This window comes from Remersonia thermophila, chromosome 2 (assembly GCF_042764415.1).
Source record: "Remersonia thermophila strain ATCC 22073 chromosome 2, whole genome shotgun sequence".
NCBI classification, from domain to species: domain Eukaryota; kingdom Fungi; phylum Ascomycota; class Sordariomycetes; order Sordariales; family Chaetomiaceae; genus Remersonia; species Remersonia thermophila.
Genome location: NC_092218.1, coordinates 2,943,411 through 2,970,301, shown reverse-complemented (window position 1 = coordinate 2,970,301; position 26,891 = coordinate 2,943,411). Strand labels below are relative to the sequence as shown.

Genomic DNA, 26,891 nt, shown 5'->3' with positions numbered 1-26,891 from the left:
CGGTACTCAGGTACCAAGTACGTTACCCCCCCCACCCCAGCGCGCCCTCAGCATGTCTCACATGCCTCTGGCCCTCTACCAACCACCTGCCAATGCATGCCACCTTCAGAAGCTGAGACATATCAACCCGGCCAGCCCATTGATCAATGGATCGTCCATTCAACTGTCCCTGCCCCTGCTCCTGCCCCACTCATCTCAACCACAGCGGGAGAGGAGCAGTCTTGCATGCTGCCGTATAGGCCCAGCCGGTCATGTGAGGGAAAGCAGACACAAGAACTTCCACACATGCTGGACATCCGCCCACTGCGATGGCACGGGTCGTGTCCGGCCCGGAAGCGGTACCCGACCTGCATGGAATACTGTATCCGCCCGCCCACCGCAACGAGAGTCGCCGTCCATAGCAAAGGCATGGGATACCTACTGCGTATGAGGCGCTCTGGAGACAGATCAGCCCATTGCCCACAAATATCTAAATCCGTTATTAACAAGGAGACGCTCCCGAAAGAGGCAGCTCTCCGAGTAGTAATACCATTTGGTCAGTGAGTCAGAGATCAAGTAGGCACCTAAGGTTACTGAACGGCCAACAATCTTTCGCTCTTCATTTTTTTTTTTTTTTTTTTTTTTTTGCTCGGGTACCTCTCCTATCCCATCGCATTATCCCAAGAATAAAAACACCCCAAGCCACCATCCCGAAAAAAGAGCCAGCCCCCTTGGAACACGAAGGAAGCCTAACCAAAACCACGTGGGTTCTAGACCAGAAGCAAACCGACCATCCTGTTATGAAGCCCCAGTAACCAATTATTTCCCTTACCCCCATTATGAAGCCTGGTCCTGATCCCCAGTTCCCCGAACGCCAGATGATGTGACGAGAAGTAGAAATAAATAAGAACATAAAAAAGAGACAATGAATGCGTATATACGAGGCAGGTATGCCTTTTTCGTGATGATATAACATAAGATTCGTGTAAAGGGGTATTTTGTTGTTGGTGATATGCAAGGAACGTAAGTGATGGACGTGTAAAATGGCTCATAGGCTCATGGAAGGAATGGCAGGGTATATACTACCCCCTGGCGCGCACTCCTAGCCCCTCAACACCCAACATCGGCACCTCGACCTCGCTCAGGCCGAGCACGCCCTCGTCACGCCGCCTGTCCACGAAGCTATTGCACTCGCTGACAACCATGCTCCACTCAGCCAGCGCGCGACCGGCGTACACGGCGCCCTGCGTATACACGCCCGTGGGGCGTTCAGCGCGAACCGTGGGCGGCGGCGGAGAGAACATGGACGGAGATGGCGACGCGCTCATCGGCGTCGGCATGAATCGAGGCGTACGCTCCGCGCCGCGGGGCGCATCAAACGACCGACCACGGGTGGCCGCGGCGGGCGAATGCAGGTCCAGACTGTGCCGTGCGTCGCTGGTCTCTCCACCCTGACTCCGCAGAAGAGGCAGCTCCCCGCGTACGCCCGACAGTGACATGCACCGCTCACCACTGGCGCCCGAGAACGGCATGCTCCTCTCGCCGCGTACACCAGAAAGCGACATACACCTCTCGCTGCCCGCCCCGGAGAGCGACATGCGCCTGTTCGCATCCTTGGCCGGCGCAGGCCGGCGCAGACCATCCTCCTTTACGGATAGCGGCCGGGCGTTGCGAGCCTCGCTGATGAGGCCCGTTTGCAGCAGGCCGCTGACGCGACGCGTCTCTGGCGGGAGTCCGGGGGCGATGGGCGGAGGGCTGTCGCTGCGGAAGAGCGGAATTCCGTTGGGCTCGGGGTTGCCCGTAGCGGTCGCCAAGCCCGCAAGGCGGGCGCTCACACGGGCTTGTGCGGGGGCAGGGAGTCGAGGTCGCGTCAATATACGGTCACGCATGGGAGGGAAGGGTACCGGAATGCCGCCGGGCCCGATCTGCCACGAGAGGATGAAGCGGAAGATGTAGGAAGGCCCGTCGAAGCCAGTGGTGCTGGATGAGGCGGAGGAAGAGAAAGAATCGGACGATGACACGATCGAGGAGCCTGGAGAAGGACGTCTCACGGGGTCCTTTGGCGGAGGCGGCGGGCCGAGCAGCTGCCGAGTGGATGGGGATGGAGACTTTGTCGGTGGCGACTTGGAAAGCCGCGCCTGAGCCGTCTCGCGGCGAGCCTGTTCCAGTTCCTGCTCCCAGCGTTTGAGCTCCAAAGACGCCGGGCTCTCGTTGGACGAGGAGAACGGCAGCACCTTGCCCAACAACGACAGCCGCTTCTTGAATGACAACCCATTGCCGTCAGCCTTGTTGCCCTCGTCCAAGAGGCTCTCAGCGTTGCCCGCGGCTGCGGAATTGTGGTACTCGAAAGAGGCCTCTAAGCCCTGGAAGACACTGGACATCGAGTCGAAGCCGAGCTTCGTGGCTGGCGGCGCTGGCGGCGCGTCGGTGCGGAGGATCAAAAGGCACTTTCCGGGAGCGGGGAGCACAGGGGCCGTCGACGGTAGCATGCGTCCTTTGGACTCGGCATCCTGCCTGAGCCAAAGATAGTGTGACCAGACCGTCTTCAACCGCTGGGTCACAACGAGGAAGATTTTCCTGTGACTGTCAGTTTCGATTCTCCTCTCTCATAAATCGACGAAAACAGGGTTGCTACTTACGTATCCATCTCATTGGCGCTGCCCGAGTCCCTGCAGATGCGCCAGCAAAGCAGGCGCATGTAGTAGGCGCGCACCATGGGGCACCAGTGGTTGAAGAAGCGGGCAAAGACGGCCTCGGAGAGCAGCCATTCCAGGCACAAGGCCTCCTTGCGGGCCGGGTCGGCAACGATGATATCCCAGACCGAGAAGAAAAAGGACAGGATGCGGATCTCCGACATAGTATTGTTGGAGTCCATGATCATCTTGCCAACGTCGAACCAGAACTGCCAATCGATGTAATCGACGGGCCGGGCGAGAACCGAGTTCACCGAGTGCTGGAAGGCGTCGAGCGCGACGAGCGCCTCCTGGAGAAAGTCGCACAGCATGAAGCACGAGGCGTGCTCAAAACGAGGCGTGCGCTTGGTGGCGGCTTTTGCGATGCCAACGATGGCCTCGGCAAACGTATGGCGAATGTCGTCAGTGATGCCATACGAATCCTCAGCCAGCATGTCCTTTAGCAGGACGATAAGGCGATTCTCGTCCATGCCCTTGAGCAAGTTGCTTGGCAGCTGAGGCGCCGTCAAGGCAGCATCCCCGTATGAGCCATCCGGCAGGGGCGGCCCAAGCATCGCATCGAGCGAGGCCTGGCGATGGATGGTGCTGTCGAGGATCGACAGGAGCTGGGCGTGAACGAGCACGAAGGCCGGGGCGCGTGCCTTCTCGATCAGCGGCAGGCCGTCGGGCATGAACTCTTGTGCAAGAATGTAAAAATACTTGCAAAAGATGAAGACCAGATCCGTGTCGCCGCCACGCCACCGAGACACCCAGGGCCCGTGCCAGTGGATCTTGGCGAGCACGAGGGGCAGCTTCACTGCGACGCGCAGCTTGTCTGCGAGCGACTTGACCGACGACCAGCCCAGCTTGTGAAGGTGCGGAGGGAACAGAGCGACGATATCGTCGCTCTCTCCCCGGCTCCGCCTCGGCAGACCGTACTCGTCGGCAACCCGGCGCAACAGGTCGGCGCTCAAGCCCCACAGACGGACAAGAACGTCGGCCACCCCGGGGACGAAAAAGAAGGCATACGCACAGGCACGGCCGCACCAATTCACCAGGCTCACGGGGGCATGGCGAGCCGACAGCTTCTCAACAACGAGGGCCATCTGAGTGGTTAAATTGTTGACAAACATGGTGCGCACGTGGTGCTCGGCCGACTCGGCCAGCAGCAGCGAGTCGGTATCGTAGCTGTCAATGGTCGACTGGGTGCCGGACCGCGGACGCACACGCTCGTCGGGACACCGCTCGGCCAGCGGGCGGAACTGGCTGGTGCAGGCGCGCCATTCAGGTCGCATCATGATCATGGTGGCCGCCTCGAGCAACGTCGGGCGGTCAACCCCGGCCACGGGCTGCAGGATCGGGAAGGCGACCCCCAGCGCAGCAACTCCCTGGACCAAACCGGGGGGGATTCGCGGGCCGGCGCCGGCGAGCATGGCCAGCAGGCCGATCCACCAACGGTTCAGGATGGTAGCACGGCGATCGACATCTTCCGGCGCCAGGATGGCGAGGTTCGAGTTTGACGGGTGGTAGGCGGTGCTGCGCAAGAAGGGCAGCAGCACTGAGCGCACAGTGAGCATGCGTCCAGCTGTCGACCCCTTGGCAGCGAAATCAGGGAACTCCAAGTCAAGGGTGCGGTATGTCGCCCACAGCGGGTCGCGCGACGTTGGGTGCGGCATCGTGATGGCCGTGTCGACCGTGGACGAGGATGTGTTTTCGGAAGCGCTGCTCGCCGTGGCCGTATCGGTGGTGTCTAGATCCGAGTCGACCGATGCGGCGCGCTGGTAGGACGAGGCGCCCGAGGCGGCAGAGCTGACGCTGTTGTATGAAGCATTCTTGACAACGACGGCGGGCGAGATCGAAACGTCGCATTCGGAATCGCTCGAGGCGGCGGTGCTCTTCTCCAGAGACGATGTCTTGAGCGGTGAGGGAGAGGTGCTTCTCGAGAAGACGCTCTGGGGTCTTTGAGCTATCCTTGACAGATAAAGGCTGGCCCGGTTCAGAGCGCCCTTGGCACCGCTAGGAGGCTCCGCGTCGGACGAACTTGAGGTTTTCGCGCGCGACGACTTCTCAGATGACTTCAGGGTCCAGACTCTGGTCTTGACCGGCTTGTCATGGGGCGAGGGGGACCTCGACTTGGACATCCACGTGCGCCTCGCGAAGCTGGTCAACGAATCGACAGGCCGTGAACCGTCAGCCGGCTTCCCCGAGGCGGGCGAGGGGGCCGCCCCGGTCAAGTCGGCGACATGCTGCTTGGCCAGTCGCTCGGAACCGTCGGCTAGGTCAGTGTGCACAGAGCTTGTGGTCGGACGAGAAGAGGCCGGGAGCCACGAGAGCGGGCGGTCGACCATTGATCTGCTCCTGGAGCGGGCGTGGCCGCTTGGTGCCGCCGCCACACGAGCTGGCGTCCGGGTGGGAAGTGGATGCTCGTGCGTTGGCTCGTCCTCCTTTGGACATCCAGCCTGGGGAGTTGGCGTGCTCGCGGTCGCGGTCGTGGTTGTGGTTGCGATGGTGCCTGGCGAGGGAGCCTCTTCGACAGGTTCAGGGAGGGTGGTGGAAGTTGTGGAAAGGCCAACCGACTTCTCGAACTCGCTGACCAGGTCAAAGGTCGGAATGTCAAAGGCCGCCAGGCCGGGGAGCGGCGGCAGGCTCTTGAAGCGGCCGGGGGCATCCCGTGCAGAAGCGGCTGGTGGTGGAGGTGCAGAAGGGGGCTGGGCAAACAGCAAATCTGGTGCGGAGCGCGAGGCAGGAAAGCTGAGCGGTGATGATGTGGACGGTTCAAACGCCCACGCCGCCGCGGCAGCTCTTGAGCCACTCATTTCATGGCACAATCAACACCCCGCTAATTCTGCCCCTGTGCACAGCGTAGCTGACGTTGTTCGTCGTGGTCGGCCGTGGTTCGCTGGTGGTTTGACCGGAAACCCAGTGAGGGGCTGGCCCTGGTCGGGCGTCGGCGGAGCGAGGCACACTGTGGTGGGGGGGGTCGCTGTGTCACCGGGTCTTGACTCAGTTTGCGGAACTGCAACGCTGCAACACACCACCAAAAAAGCTGGGATATGCAACGCTACCAGGCCGCAGAGCCGCTCGGGTCGGGTCCTGATTCGGGGACCTGATCGGATCGACGTCCAATGTCGCTGTTCCTCTGAGCCGGGAAGGCTCAATTGCTGGAAGCGAGCGGCAATCGGGTAACACAACTGAGATTTCGATTCTCTGCACTCTTCGGCTTGTCTTTGTCGAACAGAGACAGCTTTGTGGGCAAAAAAGAACGGTTTGGGTGTATGCGTAAGGTAGAGCAGTTTTCTATGAACACATCGTCTTTCCGGTCCGGCAAATGATATAAACGAGCGAGGTAGCAAACCAGAAAGGCTGGAAGCGTGGGTGAAGCCGGCGGCGGTGGTGTTGTCGTCGGCACAACGGGGAGGGGCGGAACAGGGCGATTAATCGCTGTCGATGGTGTCGGAGATGGAGGGGGAAGCAAAGAAGGGAAACAGTACACCTCAAATCGAGATCGACAGAAATGAGAGACAGATCGGACGTGCGCGTCAGCAGCGCAGATGGGCCCGACAGGGTTTTTGTTTTTGGTCTTTTTTTGCTGAATCTTCAGTTTGAACTAGCTCAGACTTGTACCACAGTAGCTGGCCGGGCCAAAAGCAGGGAGAGGGCAGCCGCCGGATGGAGCTTTCTGAGATTCGAAATGAACAGTGCGTCAGGTCCCTTGCGCTTGCCTTGTCTGGCCTGCACTACCTGTGCTTGCCTGCCTGCCTGCCTGTCTGCTTGCCTCCACCCCACCTTCCACCCCTCGCAGTCTCTGCCCTTGCCCGGTGGGCAGCGGGACGCGGTAATCGCGCCTTGACTCGTGGGTCGTGGCGTCTTGGGGTGTGGTGTTGGTTGTGTTTGGTGGAGATTGCATCTCTCGTGTCTCCCACCTCTTGGCGCTGGGGTGATCTTTCGGCTTCGGCCTCGCGAAACCCGGCGAAAATCAGGGCTGTGTCGCGGGTGTGTTCAGCTGCTATGGGCGTCTGCTGCTTGTAACTTACGGTACAGCGTCGTATTGCGCCCCACAGCCCACCCGGGCCCCCGGCCCCCAGCGCGCGCGACTGCGGGCCTTGCGGGCGCTAGCGAGCGACATGAAGACGGGTTGACGACTGACGTCGGCGAGAGAGTTATCGATCCAGGCTGGGCAATTCGGGCGAGGAAGGGCTTGGCCACCTCATCGGCGTTCTGCTGGCGTGTTACGGACTGACGGCGGACCAGCCCCTGGCGGTACTGGCAAAATTTCGATTTCTGGGCCCATTGGGGATCACAACGCTCCGGGTAAAACCAGCCAGGATAATGCATGCAGAGCCGGCGGATGGAAGCGTGCTGCCCTCTCTGAATTGCTGAATTGTCGGCGGGCTGGCCCCCTGGAACACATTCCCACAAATCGCCCCCACCGGTCCCAGGAACACGGGCGGTGAACGAAAGGCATGTCTCTGGGCTGCAGGGAGAGGGGGCCGGCCAAGAGGGTCCGCTGACGAGATCCAATGATACCCACCGGACAGGCATAGGACAAAAAAAGTGACACAAAAGGCACGCAACATGGGGGGGGTGTCGAGGGCATGGACATCCATACATAGACGATGTCCACGATGTACATATACAGGCCATGAATGGATGGACGGCTGAGGGAAGGGACGGGAGGATCTCGACCTGGGTGTTCCACGCGATCGGGTCACGTCCCTCTGGGCCTCCCACGTTGTTGGGTGACATTCGGGGACCTCAGGGTCACATCGCTAATGACGATGACAACAATGCCGAAGAACGACGGCATCGTCGGGTGTCCAATCCTCGGGGAGAAGACGGTGTGCTTTCAGACAAAGGCCAAAAATGCTGACCTGGGTTAAGTTAAGCGACAAGGCGGAGGCCAGGAAATGAAGAGAAAGCAGCTCGACCAAAACGACCAAGGCGGTGGCCCAGCAGATTTTCCCCTTTCGGGGCGTGGTCTGCGTGCCAAGCCCTTGATGCTGGACGAGCTGAAGCCCGGGCTTGGGCTTTCATGCTGCAACCTCCTGCACATCTTGCACCATCCCCACAGGCGGACACGCTCACATCCACTCGCCTCACCGTGGGCTGTGGTCGTGGCAGCCGTGGCAGCCGTGGCGGCCGCATTGCATTGTCAAGGTGACAGAAAGAATAGCAACAGCTTGCCCACGACTGGGCCGAGGGTTTTGAATAGCGTATGTATGTATGTAGGTCCTGGCCGTAGAGGCCATGGTCGTGGAGGCCCGGGCCAGCGACGTGTTGGCCCAGCCTCTTCCTCGGGCCGGGCTGGACGACTTTCTTGGTCAGACGATCTTAGACCCGTGAATTGATGTGTGGCTGGTGAGGATTCGGATGGGGAAAAATGAAGGGGTCCCACGAGACACACCGGTCGCGACATTACGGCGACGGGCACGGGCCGGTCAACAGCCGGAGTCTCCGCTGACCGGCTTCTCCGAGTTTGAGACCAAAGTTAGCGTACTACTCAGAAAAAAAATTATGAAATCCAGGAACACACGCTCGAAGTGCCTGGTCTGCCGGAACATCTGACGCCACTGAAGGAGGAGACTACCGAGTGGTGCTGCTCACCTCCAACCAACAAGAATCCGCTGGTGATGTACTCCAGGGTCCGGTCGGTTTCACGGTCAGCTTATGACTGCCTGATGACCGCTTGATGGTCGGCAGGATGCCGATCACTCAACAGTTTGACAGGGGTGGCAAGGGTTGATGAGCATTGTTTACTCTACTCCGTCCACCGCTCACCATCACCACTCGCCGGAGACTACGCAGTACTTCGCCAGGTTCTTTGGGGCCTGCGAGGGGCGCTGGCATGAACCACATCTATTTTGCCGTATTGTAGCCGGTCCGTCTGATCCTCCAAACTCTGCTTGGTAGTTCCTCCGTTGTCTGTCCTCACCGCGACTTCAAACCGCATGGCTAATCCGGAGTTCGCGGCGTGGGGTGCTGTCTGCGGTCAATCGCAAGACAACAATGTAAACAAACCACAACGTTTTTTCCCGCTCCTTGTTGACTAGCGTCAGGAAGAAATCCTGCGAACCGGGTGAGGGCCACCGAGCCAGCCCAGCGCTAACGTTCGGTCAAGACTTCTTGTCCTCCGCTCATCCGTCAGCCAAGGCGATCTTCTCCTGCATTAGCCTGCCCCTTTCGCGCTAAACTGCGTCAACAAGCGTGAACGGTGGAAGAACACGTTGGTGGACAAACGTGGGCGAATCCGTCGGGCTCCTAGCACGCAAGGCTTTTTTCCAGACTGCACAACCGCCAACCACAGCAGAGCCTCGTACCGAAGTCCCCGCGCCCCCCCCCCCCCCTCCCCCCGGCACCTCCCCGAAGCTGTCACCAAGACTCTCCTCTGTCCTATCTTGTCTGTCTTGGGATACCTCTGCCGTCCTTAGGCACTGAATGGGATAGCGGAAGGAACGTTTCCGTCGGCATTGGGACAACCGCAACAGCGGTCAAGAAGAACTAGGAGGAAGATCATCGGTTGTCTCACCACGGAGAGATGGAAACCCCAAAACAGGAGAGGATGTTTCCATGCCTTGCCATATCGCATCTCAAACTGCCGGTGTCGTCCCACATCACTCGCCACCCGCCCTGGAACACCATCCGATGGGTGATGTATTGTACAGTACGTTTCGGCTCTTGTGAGAATGCGGAAGGTGAAACAAGCAAAGAAGTAACACAAAGTACGTACCGGCATGTTGATGAGCGGAGGGCTCAGAAACATGTGTCCAGTCTAGGAAGCCAGGAAGATGGGGATGAAGGTAAGGTGGTTTTGGTGACACAACAGCCCTTCCGAGATATGTGTTAGATACTTCCCGAAACCCCCTCACCACACACACCTTTGGTGTTTTACACAGTCGGTGTGTACCGATTGTTTGCGTGGTTGTGTTGAAGCTCCCGTGGTACCCCTCAGCCCTGCACACTCTTTCCGGTCGAGGGACAAAAGATGTTGCCTTGATCCGACCATGGTTCCACCTCCTCGGCCGCTGACGATGTTGCAATGAAGGTCTCTCTCGTGTGTGGCCAAAAGACGGGCTGTAGGCAAACCGCCTCAACGTCCACGATATTCAATGCATCGTTGCATCTTGTCTTGTGTCCTTTCTTTGTTTTCAAACGAGATCTGCTACTCAGTTTCCGGGCCTATGAGGCCGAGGAGCCGGAACGCCTTGGTTATCCGCTTCGATATTACTGTTGGAGTACGGAGCCGACATGCCATGCTTGGGTTGTAGAGCAAGATCGCCGTGGAACAGAGAAAAGTACCAGAAGCCCGTATAGCAAAGGGAAAGTGTCTCTTGTCTGGGAGTCCAAGACGAGTCAAGCTGCCTACTTACTCGCCTACAAATATACTGCATTTCAACTCTGAGAGAATAGATGATGAGCAGTCACAGCCGATGGATGACTTTTGGGACCAGTGGACTCAGTACCGAGATAGGTACCTTCGTCGTGCATATGTAAAGGATCCCACGGTTTGACGGGTTCACAAGCCCAGAAGGGACTGAGCCCGAAGGGCGGATTGGAGTGAGCCGCAGCGATTGAAGCTTAAGATGGACATACCACTATAGCAGAGGCTCAGAAGCCAAGCAACTATCATGAGGTTGGAGCATACCACCGGTCAGTGGCCCAAGGACAGAATCAAGCATCAATAACACGTTCACTACCTGGATTATTCCTCCAAAAGTAACACACCGCTACAACCAGAATTCTCTCACTCTCCCTCGCACACACATCCTGACAAACATTACCCCTTTCTACCGCTTTCCGTTCCAACTGATTCCATAACAGCTCCATCCCCCTAGGCAACGTAGTTGTCTGGACCGAGCTCAAAGCGCATCCAGCCCCCGATACGCTTAGGGGTGAGCAACAGCAGCGGCCGTGTCCTCAGCAACAATGTCGGCAGCAGCAGGAAGGATCTGACCGACAGAGCGGAGGATGTGCTCAATGAGGACGGGGATCTGGTCCTTGGTGGCAGCCTGGACGTCGGCGCCGACGATACCGCCACCCAGCAGACCGCCGACAGCGCTGCCAACGGTGCCGGTAACGCCACCGAGCAGGCCGCCGAGGACGCCGTCAATGAGACCACCGAGCAAACCGTTGGTGAGGAGACGATCGAGCAGTTCGTGGATGGTCCTGAGCAGGCCGCTCACGAGCTTGATGGCGGTGCTGCTGTCCTTCTTGGCAATGGCGACGCCGCCGAGGAGACCACCCAGATTGAGGCGGCTGACGCCCATGGAGAGGGCGCGGTCAATCTCCATCATGGGCATCATGAGAGCCTCCATCATGGCGTTGGGGTCGCCGGACTGATTCATGAGGTTCTCTGGAGTGGCGTTAGCGGCGCGGGGTTGGGGAGAAGGGGGAGTGTGTCAGGAGGGACATACCGATGACCTTGACCTGAGAAGCAACTTGGTTGACCATCTCCTCAAGGGACATGACATCCATCTGCTGGCCCATCATCATGGCGTCCATGCGCACGTTCGGCATCATCTGAGCCATCTGCTCGGGCGTCATCTGGTGAGGCATCATCTGAGCCATTTGCTCGGGCGTCATCTGGTGAGGCATCATCTGAGGCATCCCCTGAGGCATCATCTGCATGTCCATGCTCTGGGCCTCCTCGGGGACAGGGACGGGGGCGGGGGCGGGGGCGGCGAGGGCGCTGCTGATGAGGCAGGCAATGGTGACAGCCGGGACCTTCATGGTGAACGAGTGGTGGGTTGGAAGCCGCGAAAAGGGCGAAAGGGAGTGTTTAGATGATGCTGTGAGTGAGTGAATGAAAGGCTGCAATGAAGGCGATGGTTGATGTGCTGGTGAATCCTTCTCTCGGCGAGGTCAGAAGCCCGTTATTTATGCTCGAGATTTGATCATGACTGTCGCGGTTGTCTCCCGGCCAGCCCGTTGGAGGAACTCTCGGCGGCGATAGGCATCACATGAGGAAGTGATATGTTTCTCTAGCCATTGCGTGCCTAAGAGCTACTGAGAAACAACGCAAAATAATGCCGTCGTGGTATGCGTTGTGTCGGGCCTGTTGGGGGATGGAATGCGTGGATGGATCGCAGGGGGCTTCGACACGGCGGTGCGGGAATGCAAGCCAGGGGCAACGTTGACTCCCTAGCCGGCAACAATGGCCGTAGACATATTTGCTGGGAAACCGACGCAGCATCAGCAGATTCGAGAATCACATACTCATTCCAGGTTGAATGCCTTATGAAACTCAACCATATTTCTCCACCGTCCAGCCGTCCTCGATGCCCGTCGCAATGGGAGTATCTCGATCACGAGCCCGGCTCATGCTAGGTCACTGACCGAGCTCATCCGGTTCTTGGTACCAGAACGATGCTCCGGAATCGAAGGTCACCACCACCAGCATCAGGATCCGGCTGCATTATCCGCTTCAACCCGAGCGAGAGAGCCTTCGGGCTTCGCACGTCCTCTCCCTCCTCAAGCCTGCCGCAGTCGAGGGCCCCTTCCCGCGACCCTTCCAATTCCCAGGGGTAGCCGTTCGCCTTGGAAAACGCGACAAAGTGCTGACCAGCATGCGCCTCGCTTCTTGCGGCGGCACCGGATTATCGCCTGGGGGCCGCTATAGACTGACGGACGCGCTCATGGTCCTCGCTGTCTTACAGCAGTCGGTCCCGTTTCCTCCCGGCCCAACGGCAGAGCTGCGTCGCGCAGCTTCTCGAGGGTGCTCCCAGGGAGTATGTATCTAGGAGCGGCGCTGTTGGCTGTGCGGTGCAGGAGGTAGAGCATACGAACCGCATGTCTCTGGGATGGTCTGCTTGAACCAGATGTCGGGCTCGGAGATGCAATAGGGTTAGGGTAAAACGCGGCAGATCCTCGCAGGAGCTGTCCCGCATGAGCCGCATGTCGGCGCCAATGGAACGAGGTCCTCTATTTGCGTCTGGGCTCCAACCCTCCCAACCCCTCATCACAAAACCGCGCCATCTTCACTCACGTGGTAGGAGTTCGAGCTGTGCAACCCTTTGCCCTACGGTCTACCCTCTTCCCCATCCCCAGCACATCCTTCACCTGTAGTTAGCCAGCAGAACCAAGTCCACGGCTGTCTCAAGCCATTCATCCACAAGCCTTGCGACGCGCTCACCCGGAACCCCAAACATGGTCCGTCCATCCTGTCTAGCACGCGTGGTTCCGCACCCCCGCAGCGGGGTCTCAAATCACTGACGAAGCGTCGGGTTCAGGCGCCTTCGCATAGCCTGTCGCCAGAGCAGGTAGCCACCTTCAAAGAGGTTTTTAGCGTTTTTGTAAGTCAGACTTACAAACTAGGAATGCGCCGGGCAAAATCACAAGACCCATGATCCGCTAACGTTGCGGCTTGCGTATGTGCGTGGTTGTAGGACAAGGACGGAACTGGTGAGTGGTACCCTCAAGACCTACACTTATACGTGGTTGGATAAGCTTCCCGGTTCGCCCGAAGTTCACTCCGTGCATTGTCGTATCATGGGCCACGCTTTCACTGCGTTTGTTTCCTGACATCTAAATCACCGTGCTGACCATCATGTTAAGGGGACATCACTGCCGATGAACTCGGCGAGGTCATGCGCGAACTTGGGTTGAACCCCACTGCTTCTGAGCTGCGCGACCTGGTCAACGAGGCTGATCTCAACAATGATGGCGTCATCTCCTTTGAGGGTACGTTTTGACTTGTTTGCCAAACATGATGATGCCTGTGGGAAGATTGAGCTGACCTAAAGGCGTGATGTGCCCAGAGTTTCTGGCCCTCATGTCACACTCCGCCAACGAACAGGACGCAGAGCAGGAGCTCTTGAACGCCTTCAAAACGTTTGATAAGGACGGGAGCGGCACCATCTCGACCGAGGAGCTGCGTAGTGTGCTCAAGTCCCTCGGCGAGAATCTGACTGATGCCGAGTTGGATGAGATGATCAAGCTGGCTGATCACAATGGCGACGGCCAGATTGACTGTAAGATGGTTTGGAGTTTGCGTTTCATCGTCAGGACAGCGATGCTGACACCCGCCCAGATGCAGAGTTCGCAAACATTATGAAATGAGGAGGTCGAGAAGAGGGAAATTACGGTGTACTCGGTCATACAATTGACAGGGAGTGTATGAGAGGCCGTCATCCAATCTCCAAAACAAGTTGAACCGGTTTGGCACACAAACGCCCTTTGGTGTGCGGCATCTTCGGGGGACTGTACGCGACAACCGCAGAGGGCTGTAGTCCTATTCGCCCGAAACATAGCATCTAGTTGATCGTACATTCCAGCCATGAGGTTGAGGGTTGTTTAGAACCAAGAGTAAACGTCATGGTAAGTGAGGTCGTCTGAGCGGCCCAACTCCTTGGCCGGCGCGTTCATGACCTGGGGGCTGTTTCGTGGAAATGCCGAGTCAGTACAAGGAACATCCATGAGAAGACTGGCGACATCCTCATGTCGTACCAAACAAGCCAGGCGAAGTGGTAGTTCCTCACGATATTGCGATATTGCAATGGGTCAAGATTCGGTTGCTGCCAGCTGCCAACTTGTTCGCTTTGTCTTATTTAATTCCGAGCGTTGTAACCGAGAAAAAGGGCAACCTGCGCTAACAACCACATCCACTTGCGGCCAGCATCGCCTCAAAACTGCCCAAGTGCGGCTGGGCTCATATGTTTATGCTTTGGGCCGCGGTGCGTCGTCAATAGTGGTGACGCAAGTTTGGCTGCAAGTCGAACCACGGAACCGGGCTGGTGGTGGTGGGCGGCTCTGGGGAACGAACTTGAAAAAAAGAAGTTTCTGTTTTACCAACAGATCAACAGAGTTTAGAAGGAAAAGAAAAAAAAGAAAAAGAACCAGCACCGCTTCAAGATTCTCTCGGACCAACAACATGATGTCATGATGTTGATGGTAACACTACTTCCCATGTTGTTGAGGCTCAAGTCGTTCAACACTTGTCCGCTGGTGACTACCAAAAGTACCTAGGTGAACAAGACACTCCATGTATACCCCCCCCCCCCCCCCCCCCAGCCGTGTTCGGTCCTTCGTCATCCATCTGAGGAAGCGCGCATCTGTGGCGCCAGCTCCACATGCAGGCCGAGAACGAACAGTTCAGCCTTGTTCAATGAAGAGTTGAGAGAGTCGATCGTCAGCGCTGTGCCCCTGGCTGCGACTTTGAACGCAGCCTAAGCCGCAGCATCTACAGCAAACGTCGAGTCCGAGCTCCGTAACGGATTGGGCCGTGAGACTTACTGACAACACACATACGCGGGCCGATGAGTTGTGGCTTTGACAAAGAGAGCAGTCTGATCTCGGCGGCGAAAATCCGAGCCGTCGTGGTTGAGCCGGAGCTTCTGCCCACTCTCTCGGACAACGGAGAGATTCAAACCCATGATCCCGGAGAGGCAAGATCCTCAATCCAGGCCGCGTTCACCCACTCCTCCGGGGTAGTGACACTTGAGTGGTCCGAGGATCCCGGCGACAGAGCGGAGCCTGGATTTGCGAGAGTCGGAGACGGAACGACCTCCACTGCTGCAAGTGCAGGTACTGTGCGTTTGGTCCGAGGCGTAGTAGGAGCGCATCCATGATATGGGTGCGGTGCGCGTAACCGTTCCCAGCGGCTTAGGTGATGGAGTCAGACTTGGGGTCTAAGCCCTGGGCAACACTTGGTACCTATCGAGATCACATTCTGCATAAGTACGACCTATTATTCTGTTCCTGGCCACCTCGGGCTTTTTGTCAGGGGACCCAAGTCCTCCTCATCGGCAAACTACATCTGGTATTCTAATTCTTCAATCTCAGTCCGGTCTTGTCTCGAGCCTTCTCCTGACACTGGCACCGGCAGCATCAACTACAGACGGAAACGGAACAGGGGAATACACGCCCTAGCAGCCTTCACATCGCCCAGCAATGTCCTGTCCGGGGGGTATTCCCGACTGGTCGAACTTCTCGCTCGAGACGTTCAACCTCACGCTGGTCGAGCATCCGGAGCTGTGCACGGTGTGCACATGCCCTCTCGAGGTCAATGGCCACCAGGTCGCCTACATGGGCTACGTCCCCTCGCTGGGCGGCAACGTCTTCTTCGCCATCGTCTTCGGCATCGCCCTGCTGTTCCAGCTCTATCTAGGCTTTCGCAACCGGACATGGGGCTACCTGATTGGCATGGGAGGCGGCCTGATCCTCGAGGTCATCGGTTATGCTGGCCGCGTCGTGCTGCGCGACCACATGTTTGAGGATACCTACTTTATCATGTAAGTGTTCGAGATGACGCCCCGAGCAATGAAACCACTCGCCCTCTCCCCTCCCTTCTCCAAGTTCGCCCGCTTACCATCCCCTCACAAAGGTCCCTCGTCTGCCTCACCATTGGGCCCGCCTTCCTCGCCGCCGCCATCTACCTCTCTCTCTCCCGCATGGTGATCATTTACGCCCCGGAACGCTCCCTCATCCGCCCGCAGATCTACACCTACATCTTCATCACCGGCGACTTGATCGCGCTGCTCCTCCAAGCCGCCGGCGGCGCCGTCGCCTCGCTGGCCGACTTCGGCTCCGACACCCAGCGCGCGGGCATCAACACCATGATCGCCGGCGTCGCCTGGCAAGTCTTCGTCATCCTCCTCTTCGGCGTGCTGAGCCTCGACTTCTGGCTTCGCGGGGCGCGCGTGGCGAGGAAGACCGGCACGCTGAACCCGGACTTTGCCTCCCTGCGCGCGCGCAAGGCGTTTGAGCCCGGCTTTGTGGTCGCCGTGTTCCTTGCGGTCATGCTTATCTTTGTGCGCTCCGTGTTCCGGTGCGCCGAGCTGTCGGAAGGGTTCGACGGGCCGTTGGCGAACGATCAGGTCACGTTTATGGTGCTGGAGGGGACCATGGTGGCGCTGGCGTGCATCCTGCTGACGGTTGCGCACCCGGGGATCACGGTGGGCAGGGAGAGATGGCATGCGGCGAGCTGGAAGGCGAACAAGGTGAAGAAGGCGAGCGATCGGGAGAAGACGGGGAGCGATAGCAGCAGCTAGTTAGAGGGCAGACGGAGGCCCAGGAAGGGGAGGGGGTGCTCTTGGTGTTTGCATCTTGTTGGCCATGGAGTTTGGGATCCGGGTAGATGGATTTCTCTGGGTAGACATGGTTGTTTTAGGATTTCCGTTGTATAGATCGTATAGACCAGACTTGGGCTTAGACTCGTACAAAAATGTTCCATATTGCATCACCAATCGATCAATGCATACTCATGTAGACGAGGCGTCACTGGTTGGTTGCTGAATTCTTCAGCTTGTTGAGCTTCAGTGAAGGTATTTTTTCTTTTTCTTTTTTTTTTTCTTTTTTTGGTCACCGATGTTGAAGGATGGGAGTTCACCATGGGCTTCCAGGTATCGTTGCGAATGGGTGGCGACTGCACAGTAACTGACTACTTCGTACAAGAGTCCAAGTGTTTGCCGACAGCATTTCTCGGCTGCCGCTCGATGCCCCACCATGACAAACACAGTGCATACTGTATAAGTTATGTATGTCTAACTATGCCTCAGATACACTGTAAGCGCTTCCAGAGCATCACATTGCAGCCGACTCCCCCCTTTTCTTTCATAAACGGCGTCGGCTTTGCTGTCTAGTTTCTCGAGTCCCAGTGTTGATTTTAAAGCACGCTTGCGGGGTTTCATAATCTTTTGGTCACCCGGAAGGCATAGACGCTCGTTTCGCGAGTCAGCCATCCCCAGATGTTCATGACGTCACAGGCTTGTTCCTCCTGCACGTCCACAGTAGATTCCCCAGGCCTCGACCATTGGAAAGAGGCCATGATTCAAAAGATGCCTGAATGTTCTCCCAGGAAGCACATTCTGAAGATCCTCCCATCCATGCAGGAGCTAGACACGAGGTTGTCTTGTCAGATCCAGTTCGGGACCCTTCAGGTCAGATGTTTCTGGGATCAGGTCATCGAAGACACTGGCCTCTAAGAACCTACGGAGCTGGGCTGTCAAAACATAAAGGGCTTGTAGCTACCGAGCCCCGTTGAATCTATCCTGAAAGCGCCGTACCCATCGAGTCGTGAGTGTGTAGGGATCATCAGGCCGAGAGCAGCATTAATCCAAAGAGGGGTACGCATCATCATATCTCCGGAACCTTTCCTTTGTCCTACCGGACCCCAAATCACCATCCCTCCTGCTTTACCCCGCCCTGCTTCAGCTCTCTCCGCAGACGCGTGTCCCTCCAGCTTCCCATCTTCGCCACGGCGCATATGCGATTCGGGGAAACCCTTGGGGGCAGGCTATATCGACACAGTGTATCCCATATAAGGCGAGGTCCGTCCCGCTCCCCTCCTCATCCCCCTTCCCTTTCACCCTTCTACCACGCAGCCTCGAAACATTAGCACGCACACCGCATTGACTCATCCCGACCCAATCCAACACCATGGCCGATAATATGCCTTCCCCCAACGAGTTCCGTGCCGGCCGGGCCGACTCAACTTTCTCGACTGCTTCAACCTCCTCGACAAGCAACACCGCCCGGCGCATGAGTGCCGGCGCGGCCACGGCGCCGCCCCCGTTCAGGGTACGTTTCTCGCAGGCCCGTTTCTTGCCTCCTCCTACCTACCGCCATACCATGTACCTTTGATCTTCACCAAGCAGACGCTCCATTCCCCCCCCCCCCAACCCGCCTGCTTCACCCCTTCCCTTCTACCATCAACTCTTCAGCACCCACCACAACCACGCAAGCTAACCTCCCATCCTACCACCGCCTAGTCCTCCCAGCACCTTTTTGAGTCTCTCGAAGCGCAGAAGCGCAAAAGCGACCCTGCTTCGGTGGCTCGTCGCCAGAGCATGAACGAACAGAGGCCCGCCCCGGGTCTCATTGGCCGCATGTGGAACAAGTACGTCAGAACCATGCCCCACCAATAAGCTCGTTGAGTGAGCGAGTGACCCCCTGAGGGAGGATGTAATATAGATGGGTGTAGATTAAGAGATGGAGAGAGCTGCGTGTATCTGAGAGAGAAAGAGAGAGAGAGGGCGCGTAAGTAAAAAGCATAGGCTGACAAGAGATGCCATCAACAGTTGGGTGTACGGTGGCTCCAAGTGAGCATACTTAGGGGAAAGAACAAGCAAACAAACAAAAAAAAAATGTCAAAAACAATGGCGATATACGCAGTAGAGACCGTCCACAATTGATATGGAGTTTGATGTTATCATGGATGTGGCCTAAGCCGGTGTGGTTCAAGGTGTATGCATGTGAGAGGGGGGGGGGGGGGGGGGAGAAGTGAGCTGACGAGATCTCGAGAAATGTCAACGGAGATTGGCAATCATTCACTCAAGTTTCTTCTCATTGTAATTGAGTAGTAATAATGGGTATCTTCTTCTTTATCTAACATCCTCTCCACCGTCGGCACCTATCCGACGTCGATCCCCAACAGGGCACCATGAAGTGAAGGACCTGTTAGCCTCTTGTCCTGGGCCGGCACTTCCATAAACCGAAGCTGTGGCGTGGCCCGAGCAGGTGGCACCTAAGACTACCGAGTTAGCTAGCAGGCACATTGCCCAGATCCCATGGAACATCCCAGATCCAGAAGAGTATCGTGTCATGACAGGTGGGATAGAAGAGAGAATCATGGGATCAGCAGGGTCAAGTGGCTTGGAGGTAGGGATCAACCTCAACATGGGCATCACAGGGAGAGGGAGATTGGCAGGGACACAAGTGCGCGTAGGCGGGATGGGGGCAGAGAGGTTGTTGGGTGCAAGGAAACGAAGCGCATCATTAGGTAAGGCAGATAGGAAATCTGCAGAGGCAAATGTAATGACAGCCACCCGGGGTGCCACGTCGATTGACAAGACAAGACGTGGTGTGAAAAAGGAAAACAGAAAGGTAGAATGTTTCTCTTTTGCCTCCGCATCCCAGAACAAACCCTCCCCAAACGCCATCGACAAGAAAAGGAAGAGATGGGGACTCGACTCGACATCCCCGTTTCGCGCCGCTGCTGAAGAACCGTCGTCTAGACGCGGTGTTTCTCGTTTTCTAGCGTTGAGAAGAAAAAGCTCATGATTAGCGGTGCTAGGCATTACGCCGGGGTCCCGTGCTGCTCCCGGAGCTTACCGAGCCGCGAATAGAGCATGTAGAGCGCCATCCGGTTGCACTCCTCGGTGCCTGTGATCGTGACGAGGCGCTCGTTGCTGTTGTCCTGTGGCTCATTAATCTTGATGACACTGCCGCTGATTTGCCTGATCTCGTTGATTTTCTGCCCGCCCTTGCCAATGATGGCGCCGACCATGTCGTTGGGGATGTAGATTTGCTGGGTCAGAGGCGCCCCGGGCATGGCAGCACCGCCAGCAATGGGCGCGCCGTGCGGGCCGGGGCCGTGAGGACCGGCGGGACCAGGGTGAGGGCCGACGTGGGGACCGACAGGGTAGGGAGCGGCGGCGGGTCCGCCGTAGGGCCCGGGCATGGCAGGAGCGGGATGGGCGGCGTGGGAATGGCCGTACTGCGGCGCGCCGTACGGATGGGGAGGCATGTGGTGGGGCCTGTGGTCCGCACGACGGCCTTGGTGGTAGTGGTCGGGACGTCCGTAGTGGCCGCCGGCGGGCTGGGGGTTGTAAGGGATCACTTGCATGCCGCCCGGGACGGCACCGGCAGGGCCACCGCTACGGGTCGCGTAGGCCGAAGCCGCCGCTCCGCCGAAACGCTCGTTGAGCTGCTCGAGGAGCGTGCTGGCGACGTAGTAGGTGGCAATGTGAACGGCGTCAGCAACACCCATAACGACCAACGACCGTTCGGTCGACAGGGGAAGGCAGGCGTCGGACGCGTTGAGCCTCGCTCCGGACGCCTCCTGAATCTCCTTGATCCTAGCACCACTCTTGCCTATGATGGAGCCGATGAGGATGTGAGGGATGAGGAGGCGGAGAGGGTACGTCTTGGAGTGCTGGTTGGAGGGCTCCTCGAGGGGCTCGTTGTTGAGCGTCCGGATGATCAGACCGAAGGCCTGCCGCTGGTTAGCTCGTCACCCGCAAACAACGTCGCACCGTCCGGCACTGCTTACCTTGGCAACCGCGTCAACGATGCCGCTGACGGTGAGGATGCGCTCCACGGCGCCCTTTTGGTAATCGCTAACGGTGCACTTGGCGCCCGACATCTGCCGAATCTTGGACACGTTCTCGCCGCCCTTCCCGATGATGGTGGCGGCCTCGGGGCTCGAGATAACAGCGCGGACATGGATCCACTGGGTTTCGTCGTGGGCACCCGGAGGCGGGCCCGACTGGGTCGTGGCAGCATTGCCGCTAGCCGTGCTGGTGATGGGCTTCGTCTCGGGCGCATCCGGGACCACCGTGTCGCCCTGGTCGTCCTTGGATTCCGCCTTCTCGCCGTTGGCCTTGACGGTGCCGTTTGCCTCGGGGGCGGGGTCCGGGGCGGGGGCCGGGGCGGGGGCCGGGGCGGAGGCGGTCGAAGGGGAGCTGCCGTTGGTGGCCGAGATGGGCTCCTGGATCTCCTCGTCGGACTTGGCGACCTTGTCGAGAGCCGGGCGCTTGGCCTCGGGCTGGTCGGCGATAGACGGCGAGGAAGTGTCCTCGAGGGGCCTCTTGGCGGACTGGACGGGTTGGGAAGAGGCCATGGTAGAGGCTATGATTCCTGATGATATATCACGTCGGGGGAGGGGATGGGGCCGATTGTCGCAGCAATCGAATGATTCTCAATTGAAATGTCCAACCTATCTACACCAAAGGGTTTTCGGAAGGAAAACGGGCTGGTGTAGTGGCTGGGTCGGGTAGGGCAGTGCTCGACTGAGTCGCGCAGTGGTTGGAGGTATTTGTGCTCGGATGGGTCGCGAGTTGGGGCGTTTGGGCGAGTGGACGGGGCCAGAGACGTAAACGCCGCTGGTTGTGATGGTTTCAAGGCAGTGGGATGCGTGTCGAGAGGCTGTGCCAAGGGTAGAAGAAGAAGAACACCACCACGGCTGGTGGTTGGGAAGGATGAGAGTGGGTGGTTGAGGAGAAGATGAGGTGGTGGTGGTGAGTCGGGCGGATGCACTGACTGAGAGGTGGCGAACTGAAGGAGCAAGGCTTGTCTGTGATGGGCGAGGAGAGGAGGTGGGGTGGTGCTGAAATGAAGGCACAGCACAGCTTTTCGGAGATGCTCAGGTAACTCAAACCTTAATGCCTGTCTAACCGGCCAACGCTGCCTGGTTGCTTTCTCCGATTCGGCCGCGCAGCTGAAACGTCGCCAGAGATCGTCGGTTGCCGACCTTTGCGATGCGCCGCGACCGTCCGGGTTGCGACGAGTCGATGGGCAACGACGCGGTTATGTCGTTGTTGGGTTGTCGAAATTGCTTTGGACGCGCGTGCGGCCCGGAATGAATCAAGCGCCAGCGACAACACGTGGGGGTTTGGACTCGGTGGGGAAGCCCGGCGCGATGGTACGGTGCGCAGGGTGAAACCGGTCTCGGATGGTTTCTCTTTGACGGCAGGCAAGGAAGATGGGCAGGCCGAACGAGGGATGATGGAAGACGACGAAGAGAAGAGGCTCCCAAGAATGGACGTTGGGAAGAGAAGCTGGGACCGGAAGAAGCACGAAACGGCAGCCTTGCTGCGCCAAGTGGGTCGGGTCAGCCAACCGTGCACGGTCCATGCACGCCACCGTGCCTAACGTCAGGTACGCACGGCGTTACGGCTCCTCGATACGGTCGTAGTTACTATTAGTTACCGTAGGTACTACACAGTACAGGTGCTCTGCTGTAACGTTACCTATCATTACCCCGAGTTTCAACACCGACCCCAACCCCAACATACCATGGAAACGCGTTGATCGATCCGAATCATCAATCAAACCAGTCTCGAGCCTGCGAAACCTTTGGGCTTGTTCCAGAGGATTTGACGGAGCAGGTTATCTCATTTGAAGCCGTCTTAGACTCTCGTAGGAGTTATCTTCTTTCTTCCTTTTTGGGGAGGTGCCATCAAAAGCGTTGATCCCTCTGGCGCTTCCTGTGAGTTCACAAACCGGCAAGATTCCCGTCCCAAGGAAAGACATCGGGGATTCCCAACCGTTCAGTTGGTCCCTGCATCACTCGTATCGTGGGATTCAACATGGAAGACACGGGATCCCTTCGGGTCAGCGCCCCCTACGAGGCGGAACTTGAGCGCACCATGCAGGCGCTTCTCGAGCGCAAGCGGGAACTGGAATATGCCCTGCATCAGGTATGTTTCAAGGCCACGTTGTTGCGGACCGCGTTGCTGAACCTTGTGTGACAGCTGCGAGCGTCTGCTGCGAGCTCTGGTAACCCCATGCGCGACCCCGTGCAGATCATGGCGGATGCGTATCGTAGCGTGACCGAGGCCGAGCCGGTGCTGCCCCCGCCGGGGCCGATCTTGCCAGCGCTGCTGGCCATGAGACGGGCGCACCAGACCATCCACGAGACCAACGAGTCTATCCAGGAGCGTTCTGCCTCGCTAGAGAAAATCCAGCAGAGGATCGAGGCAGAACGCGCCCGCCTCCGGGAGCAGGAGGCGCTGCACGCGGCCTTGAAGCGGCGCATTCAATCCCTCCGGCAGGGCCTCGAGGACCGCTTGGAAAAGAGCGAGGATCAGCGGGCCAAGGAGCGCATTGCCGAGCTCAAGAAGCAGAAACAGCATTGGGACGTGCAAACAAGGAGCCTGATGAAGGAGCTCGACTGGTTCATCCAGGAGCACTTAGGCCCGATGCTGGCAGCCGAGGAGCTGGGCGGGCCCGTGGTGGGCGGGCTGATGGACATTGATGCCGACGACGTGGGCGCGGGGTTTACGGCGCAGGGCAAGTTGAGGACGGCAAAGGCCCAGCCGGACGAGGACAAGCGGCAGAGACGGCTTGATGAGATATGGGGTTGGCAGGACCAGCAGGAGCAGGCAGGCAGGAGGCAGCCGAGGAACGAGGCGTCGGCGGCCAGCGCTGAGATGCGAGACCTTGTCGAGCAGTTGATGAACAGGCTCATGGAAGCCGAAGGAGACACTTCGGCAGCCTACGTCGAAATCCCCCGAGAGTCGGCAGCCGTCCGGTTCCTGGTCCGTTCCAAGGTTGCCGAGTTTCATCCTAGGGATGCGCGCCGGCTCCGGCTGGTTGACTTTGGGCGGGATTTGGAAGACTAAGATAGTGTTGGGATCGCATACGGAGCAACGTAGCCACCGCTGGACGCAGCATCTTGATCATCTCCCTCACAGATCGGCAGCGCCCTTAGCAGGGAGCATGGGCCGAGTTCGTGACAGGACTTGGCGTGGTTGATCGCCGCTGGGCGCCGCACCGGGCCGATGGAGATCAACAGCCGGCATCCGATGGTTTGTTCTCTTGACGTCCACGTTGCTACCTTGCACAGCGAACGCTCAGCATCTCCCTTGGCTTGTGTCGGGTCTCCAAGCTCCTGCTGCCCCTGAAGTTGCTTCTTTTCCGCCACTGACCAATCCGACGCCGGGGGGATGCGTCGTCAGTGGGTCTCTCGCTGCGTCCACTTAACGCGTCGCCGCGTCTTTGCGCGACTGCAGCTCCCACCGCTCCCCCAACACCAACCTCGCTCTCCGCCAACCCCAACCCAAACGCTACATACAACAACCCATCCACCTAAACCTCTCATCACTCCATCCCATCCCAGCACCAACACAATGACCGTCGACACCACCACCTCTGCTCCCACCGCGGAGCCCGCCGTCCCGACCTCGCCTCCCGCCAAGCGCCTCAAGACCGACGGCGCCCTGACCACCGAGCAGCAGCAGGCCCCACCGCTCCTGATCAAGAAGCTCTCCGACAAGGCCCGCCTGCCCACCCGCGGCAGCGCCTTCGCCGCGGGCTACGACCTGTACGCCGCTCAGCCCACGACGATCCCGGCGCGCGGCAAGGCCCTTGTCGACACCGACATCAGCATGGCCGTGCCGCTGGGGACGTGTACGTGACCGCCCATCAGACCAACGCAACCCCTTCGCTCTACCATGACAAGCGAACTGACACCGGGACAAAAAACAAACAAACAGACGGCCGCATTGCCCCCCGTTCCGGCCTCGCAGCCAAGAACTTCATCGACACCGGCGCGGGCGTCATCGACGCCGACTACCGCGGCCCCGTCAAGGTGCTGCTGTTCAACCATGGCGAGACGGATTTCCAGGTGAACGAGGGCGATCGTATCGCGCAGCTCGTGCTGGAGCGCATCTACACGCCTGACGTGGTTGAGGTCGCCGAGCTGGAGGAGAGCGCGCGCGGCGCGGGCGGGTTCGGGAGCACGGGCATCAACTAAGCAGGCGCTGGGTGTCTTTTGTGATTTGCATTTGCTTGGGTGTTTCTACGCTTTGGGGAGAGGGCACATCGGGATCGGGGAAACAGGATGAGCGGGCAGACAGATGGTTTGGGTTGGGATCGCGCACACATACGCATTCTGGGCACAGCAAGGAATGGCATGGTGGGATAACAGGCGCCGATGTTCTCGAGATGATTAAATGATACATGACATCCTCTCGGCTTGAGAAGAACACACACACACGAACGCACACAATGCTCTATTAACCCATGACGTCTATCGCCTCTTGTCTTGAATGCCTCCTGCATCGTCTACCCTCGGACACCTCGCCGTCACCATCTTTCCCATCCCGCGCCTCTCTGCCTCTTTCTCGCCCCCGTCACAACCTTGTTGCCCGAAACTCCACCTTTGGAAACCTCAAGCTATCCAAATGCCTCACTAGCCTCAGCTCCGCCGCCTTGCTCCTGAGCAGGTGCATCCGCTTCTTCTCTTCCTCGACATTACTTCCCTCTTCGGCCCCATCCACCTCCGCCGCCGCCAGCCTTGCCCTCGCCTTCTCCACCGTCTCCTGCATCCTCTCCGCCGTCTTCGTCAGCACCTCATGCATCGTCGCCAGCACCTTCTCCGCCGCCCTCGCCAGCGGCAGGTCGAGCGCGTCAACGTCATCGTCGCTGAGCCAGGACGGGCGGTCCATGAGCCGTGCCCCTTCCCCGCTCCCCTCTTCCCCATCAACCGCCGCCTTGTTCCTCCTCTCGTCCAGCTCATGCACCGCCTCCCTCATCCTCACGCACATCAGCGCGGCAAACATGTCGCCCGTGCCGCTGAAGTAGCAGTCGATGGCGGGGAACACAATCTTGAACGGGCGAGCGCGGCGGTCCGAGGTCATGGACGAGCCGACGACGGACAGCGAGGACACTGGGTGGTCCGGGTGGGGGAGCGAGACAGAGGTGATGACGACGTGCGGGATGGCGTAGCGCTGGTGCAGGACCTGGATCGCGTGGCCGATGGACTCCATGGAGGTGATGGGGGTTTCGGAGAGGAGCCTGCGCGCCTCGCGCGTGGTTGTAAGCGCTTTATTCCTTTGCAGCAGAGAGGGAGAAAAAAACAGTCTAAAAAAGAAAAGGGAAGGGAAAGGGGAACGCACTCCGCTTCAAATTGATTCGGCAGCACCAAATCCGCATGCGGCACCAAGCTCTTGTACACCGGCACGACGTCCGGCGCGACGTAGAGATTCCCGTTGTCGCCCATGACGGGGTCGAGCACCCAGAAGAAGCTCCCCGGCCTCCCCTGCGCGACCGCGTTGCGCTTGAGCTCCTCGCCGATCCTCCCCACGACCTCCAGCGCCGCGGCACCGGGCACGTAACCCGACAACATCATGTCAAAGTCGTCCAGGTACGACTGCTTGAGCCCGCGGTAGAGCTCGGTGATCTCTTCGGCGGAGACGCGGGAGCCGGTCCATTGCCGGTAGCCGGTGTGATTACCTGTCGGCGGGGTGTCAGGAGAACAACCTTCTGCGGGAAGGGGTGGCGTGAAAAAAAAAAAAAAAAAAAAAGGGTTCTGGCACCGGATGAGCGCCGGACTGGTGCCAGGAAAGAGAGACGTACTGAACTGGACGGTGTTCAGCGCCGCTACGTCGCAGCCGAGGGATTGAAGACTGAAAACGGCGATTTTGTTGCCGACGTAGCTTCGATAGGGCCAAGCGAACAGGATCAAGGGCCGTGTTAGCAAGACTGGTAGCCGTGACCGCGGCAGCGCGGCACGCAAGATACGGAGCGTGTGAAACCCACCCAGAGACAACCTATGCTATAGAGTTAGCATGGAAGGAGGAGCGACCATAGAGAACAGCGGTTATAGAAGAACGAGCGGGGACATGTAGCAAAGTCAAGGGCTTACATGGCTTGCGACGGCGAGCACGCGCGTCTCGGGGACCACCGAGCTGTCGCTCATAGCTCTCGATGTTCCCGGTGAGGATATGTACAACAGTCACAGGGTGATCAAAGGAGATTATGAGACTAATCTAGCAACGGAAAAAAAAAAAAGAAAAACAA

General features: G+C 58.5%; 9 protein-coding genes across 9 annotated transcripts; 5 read left to right on the top strand and 4 right to left on the bottom strand.

The window, feature by feature from the left end:
- Window positions 1–1,061: 1,061 nt before the first annotated feature.
- On the bottom strand, window positions 1,062–5,467 carry VTJ83DRAFT_2272 (uncharacterized protein; the record flags this gene model as incomplete). Its single annotated transcript, XM_071008524.1, has 2 exons — window positions 1,062–2,556; window positions 2,619–5,467. 2 exons carry the CDS (start codon window positions 5,465–5,467, stop codon window positions 1,062–1,064), a joined length of 4,344 nt encoding a protein of 1,447 aa, XP_070868812.1.
- Window positions 5,468–10,534: 5,067 nt separating this feature from the next.
- On the bottom strand, window positions 10,535–11,378 carry VTJ83DRAFT_2271 (uncharacterized protein; the record flags this gene model as incomplete). The annotated part of the gene is made up of 2 exons (XM_071008523.1): window positions 10,535–11,001; window positions 11,063–11,378. The coding sequence occupies 2 exons, from the start codon at window positions 11,376–11,378 to the stop codon at window positions 10,535–10,537; spliced, it is 783 nt and encodes a 260-aa protein (XP_070868811.1).
- A 1,416-nt stretch (window positions 11,379–12,794) lies between these two features.
- Window positions 12,795–13,706, top strand: VTJ83DRAFT_2270 (uncharacterized protein; the record flags this gene model as incomplete). Its single annotated transcript, XM_071008522.1, has 6 exons — window positions 12,795–12,797; window positions 12,878–12,940; window positions 13,034–13,049; window positions 13,203–13,328; window positions 13,406–13,618; window positions 13,678–13,706. The coding sequence occupies 6 exons, from the start codon at window positions 12,795–12,797 to the stop codon at window positions 13,704–13,706; spliced, it is 450 nt and encodes a 149-aa protein (XP_070868810.1).
- A 1,830-nt stretch (window positions 13,707–15,536) lies between these two features.
- VTJ83DRAFT_2269 (uncharacterized protein) lies at window positions 15,537–16,636 on the top strand (the record flags this gene model as incomplete). The annotated part of the gene is made up of 2 exons (XM_071008520.1): window positions 15,537–15,877; window positions 15,970–16,636. 2 exons carry the CDS (start codon window positions 15,537–15,539, stop codon window positions 16,634–16,636), a joined length of 1,008 nt encoding a protein of 335 aa, XP_070868809.1.
- A 1,387-nt stretch (window positions 16,637–18,023) lies between these two features.
- VTJ83DRAFT_2268 (uncharacterized protein) lies at window positions 18,024–18,689 on the top strand (the record flags this gene model as incomplete). Its single annotated transcript, XM_071008519.1, has 3 exons — window positions 18,024–18,164; window positions 18,356–18,483; window positions 18,665–18,689. 3 exons carry the CDS (start codon window positions 18,024–18,026, stop codon window positions 18,687–18,689), a joined length of 294 nt encoding a protein of 97 aa, XP_070868808.1.
- A 907-nt stretch (window positions 18,690–19,596) lies between these two features.
- Window positions 19,597–21,207, bottom strand: VTJ83DRAFT_2267 (uncharacterized protein; the record flags this gene model as incomplete). Its single annotated transcript, XM_071008518.1, has 3 exons — window positions 19,597–19,619; window positions 19,698–20,580; window positions 20,638–21,207. The coding sequence occupies 3 exons, from the start codon at window positions 21,205–21,207 to the stop codon at window positions 19,597–19,599; spliced, it is 1,476 nt and encodes a 491-aa protein (XP_070868807.1).
- Window positions 21,208–22,675: 1,468 nt separating this feature from the next.
- Window positions 22,676–23,710, top strand: VTJ83DRAFT_2266 (uncharacterized protein; the record flags this gene model as incomplete). The annotated part of the gene is made up of 2 exons (XM_071008517.1): window positions 22,676–22,786; window positions 22,841–23,710. The coding sequence occupies 2 exons, from the start codon at window positions 22,676–22,678 to the stop codon at window positions 23,708–23,710; spliced, it is 981 nt and encodes a 326-aa protein (XP_070868806.1).
- Window positions 23,711–24,217: 507 nt separating this feature from the next.
- On the top strand, window positions 24,218–24,843 carry VTJ83DRAFT_2265 (uncharacterized protein; the record flags this gene model as incomplete). Its single annotated transcript, XM_071008516.1, has 2 exons — window positions 24,218–24,497; window positions 24,584–24,843. The coding sequence occupies 2 exons, from the start codon at window positions 24,218–24,220 to the stop codon at window positions 24,841–24,843; spliced, it is 540 nt and encodes a 179-aa protein (XP_070868805.1).
- Window positions 24,844–25,222: 379 nt separating this feature from the next.
- VTJ83DRAFT_2264 (uncharacterized protein) lies at window positions 25,223–26,790 on the bottom strand (the record flags this gene model as incomplete). Its single annotated transcript, XM_071008515.1, has 5 exons — window positions 25,223–25,886; window positions 25,988–26,324; window positions 26,448–26,527; window positions 26,631–26,641; window positions 26,737–26,790. The coding sequence occupies 5 exons, from the start codon at window positions 26,788–26,790 to the stop codon at window positions 25,223–25,225; spliced, it is 1,146 nt and encodes a 381-aa protein (XP_070868804.1).
- Between the last annotated feature and the right edge of the window lie 101 nt (window positions 26,791–26,891).